Here is a 3,093-nt window from a genome sequence, read left to right as displayed (position 1 = left end):
TCCCTGGCCATCCGTGCTGTGAGGGTGAGCGGGGCCCGGGGGGTGCTGGCACTTTTCAGGGCGCTTTCCTGGCAAAGCAAAACGCTGTGCTGGTGCTGTTGGTCCTGCAGAGCACCGATGTGGGGCAGTACCGGTGTGTGGCGGAGAATGACGCGGGCACAGCGGCAAAAGTTGTCACCCTCGTTCTGCAGAGTGAGTGCTGCCGCCCCTCTGCACCCTTATTTTAAGGGACTGCAAACCACCTCAGCTCTCAGCCCCTCCACCTCCCCCTGCCCCGTGGGGAGTGCTGCATCACTGCCTGCAGCCCTTTCCCTGCCAGGCGCCCCCGTGGCGACAGTGACACCAGCAGAGCTGAGGGTCCATGCCGGGCAGCAGGTGCTGCTGCACTGCGCGGTGTCAGGGGAGCCCACCCCCTCCGTGGAGTGGCAGCGGGCCGGGGAGCCCCTGCCCGAGGGTCCCCAGGCTCGTGTCCTGCCCAATGCCCCCCTGCTGCTGCCCTCTGTCACCCACCGTGACGCCGGCAGCTACTCCTGCCTGGCCCGCAATGCCCTGGGCTCTGCTGCCGCCCGCGCCTCCCTGGATGTCCGAGGTGGGTGCCTGCCCTGCCCCGGGGCTGGGGCTGCCTGCAGGGCGTTTCCAGCAGCGTGACACCTCCAGCCTGGTGCTGTGGAGTGACATTGCCTTGCTTGTTCTACCCCTGTGACTCAAACTCTGCTTTGTCCTCTCCTCGCCTGCGCTGCTCAGCTGAGCCCAAGCAGGTCCTGTCCCGAGCAGCCTCTCCCTCACTTGCCTCTCCTCAGCCTTCCTGCCTTTGCTGCCCGTGATTAAATTCCCCTCTCCCAGGGCTCTGCTGAGTGCACAGACACATCCTGTCCTGCTGCCCCTCGGGAGCAGAGAGCCGGGCTGGAGGAAGTGCCGGGTGCCCTATGTGCCCTTGTGTGGCTGGTGGCATTTCGCTGCCAGGCACGCTGGAGAAGCAAACACAAGCTTGGGGCTCTGCCAGGACCTTGAGGCTGATACAGAGCAGGGTTTGGGGGTGTCAGTGCCTGTTGGTGTGACGAGCCACAGGGCCACACTCACACCATCCCTTGTCAGCATGGCTCTGTGCCTGGAGCCATGGGGTCCCTGGGGGCTGCTGCAGCCAGGCAGGGACACTGCCTGCCTTGCTCTGGCTGCTTTCACCTCCAGAAAACGAGATTTTTTTGACATGCAAATTAGTGAGAGGGGAGTCAGGCAAGGGAGTGCAGTCCCAGTGTTGCTGCCTGACCCCTGATCCCATTTGCCCCAGGGGAGCTGCATCAGGTGCAGGGCAGCCTGGTCGGTGTCATCAATGGCCACGAGCTTGGTGTGTCCAGCCTTGATGCCAGTGTGCTGGGGGACTCCCAGTCCAGCACCACCACCCTCCGGAGCAGCATTGGGAGCATTCCACCTGCCATAGGTGGGTGGGCATTTCTACCCTCACCCTTGTGAGAGTTTGGACCTCTGTCAGATGTAAATGTTGGGGGAAAGGGTTTTATTTCTTTTTTTGTCCCCAAAAGCAAACCTTTTTTCCCCCCAAACCTTCCACTGTGAGCAAGGAGGGACGGGACTGTGACCATGTTCACAGGGGTCTTAGGACGAGGGAAGAGATGAGGATCTGACTCCATGTTTCAGAAGGCTTGATTTATTATTTTATGATATATATTATATTAAAACTATACTAAAAGAATAGAAGGAAGGATTTCATCAGAAGGCTAGCTAAGAATAGAAAAAGAAAGAATGAATGACAAAGTCTTGGACAGAGAGTCCGAGCCAGCTGACTGTGATTGGTCATTAATTAGAAACAGCTGCATGAGACCAATCACAGATCCACCTGTTGCATTCCACAGCAGCAGATAATCAATGTTTGCATTTTGTTCTTGAGGCTTTTCAGCTTCTCAGGAGAAAAAATCTTAAGGAAAGGATTTTTCATAAAAGATGTCTGTGACATGGGTGCCCCCCAGGGGGGTGCTGGCTCCATGGTTTAACCCTTTCTTCCCCGTTCCCAGGGCCGCTGATGCGGGGGCTGGTGACCATCATCGCCCCCATTTACTGGTCCTTGGCCCAGGCCCGCGGGGCAGCCCAGAACGGGCTCCTGCTCACGCAGGGCACCTTCCAGCACGAGTCCCTGCTGCACTTTGCCACAGGTGAGGGGTCCCTGACAGCACAGCCTGGTCGCCTCAGCCTGCTCTTCCCCCACGCTGATCCAGAGAGGAGCTGTGTGTGGGGGTGCTGTGGGTGCTGATCGCTGTCCCCCCCTGGCAGGGGAGCTCCTGCGGGTCACCCACCTGGCCCGGGGCGCGGGCGGCGCTGGCGCTCTGCGGCTGGACAGCGTCATCAGCGGCTCCGTGCCCGAGGGCTTGGGCGATGCCGCCTGACCCATCTCCCTGCCTCTCCTCAGGATTTCAGCGAGCGCTACGTGCGGACGGGCGCGGGGCAGCTCTGCGGGGACTCGGTGCAGAGCTTCCTGCGGGATGGGCGCCCCCTCTGTGCCCTCTGCAACCACACCATCGTGTTCGACACCCCCGTGGGCCCACAGCCCCCCCGGGTGCAGCAGCTGCGGGCCAGAGCCATCACAGCCTCCTATGACCCAGCCAAACAGGAGCTCCGCTTCCAGCTGCGTGCCTGGCTCGATGCAGGTGAGCAGGGGAGTGTCCAGCGTGGGGATGGAGATCGGTGGTCAGTTCTGGGTGTCTGTGAGGGTGCAAAGGCCATGTCCCTGCAGTGACGTGTCACATTCTCTCTGCTCAATTCACAGGGGCTGACAGCGACCAGTGCCCACTGGGATTCACCCCAGACCCTGGGCAGCTGTACTGCGTGGGTATGGACCCTTCCTGAGGGGCACGAGGATGGCAAGGGGACCTTGTGGCACTTCCCTGTCCCCCCAACCCTGTCCTCTGTCCCCAGATGTTGATGAATGCACCGAGGGGTCCCATGCCTGCCGCTACAACCAGGTCTGCCAGAACATCGCTGGCTCCTACAGCTGCTCCTGCCCCCCCGGCTACCGCACGCTGGGCACGGGCTGGCCATGCCTGGGTACGGGCTGGGCTCTCAGGGACCACAGTCCCTCCCCCC

At 61.1% G+C, this 3,093-nt stretch overlaps 1 protein-coding gene across 1 annotated transcript in view; it reads left to right on the top strand.

The window, feature by feature from the left end:
• Window positions 1-3,093, top strand: part of HMCN2 (hemicentin 2) — a 35,992-nt gene that overhangs the window by 31,468 nt on the left and 1,431 nt on the right. Inside the window, 8 exon segments of the mRNA XM_031057300.1 lie at window positions 113-192; window positions 320-589; window positions 1,289-1,438; window positions 2,028-2,165; window positions 2,284-2,414; window positions 2,417-2,657; window positions 2,777-2,839; window positions 2,926-3,054. Coding sequence (XP_030913160.1) covers window positions 113-192; window positions 320-589; window positions 1,289-1,438; window positions 2,028-2,165; window positions 2,284-2,414; window positions 2,417-2,657; window positions 2,777-2,839; window positions 2,926-3,054 — 1,202 coding nt within the window.

The sequence above is a fragment of the Geospiza fortis genome, unplaced genomic scaffold (assembly GCF_000277835.1).
Source record: "Geospiza fortis unplaced genomic scaffold, GeoFor_1.0 scaffold27, whole genome shotgun sequence".
In the NCBI taxonomy this organism is placed as follows: domain Eukaryota; kingdom Metazoa; phylum Chordata; class Aves; order Passeriformes; family Thraupidae; genus Geospiza; species Geospiza fortis.
Note: the sequence above shows the minus strand (reverse complement) of the source record. Positions and strands in the feature narration are given on the sequence as shown.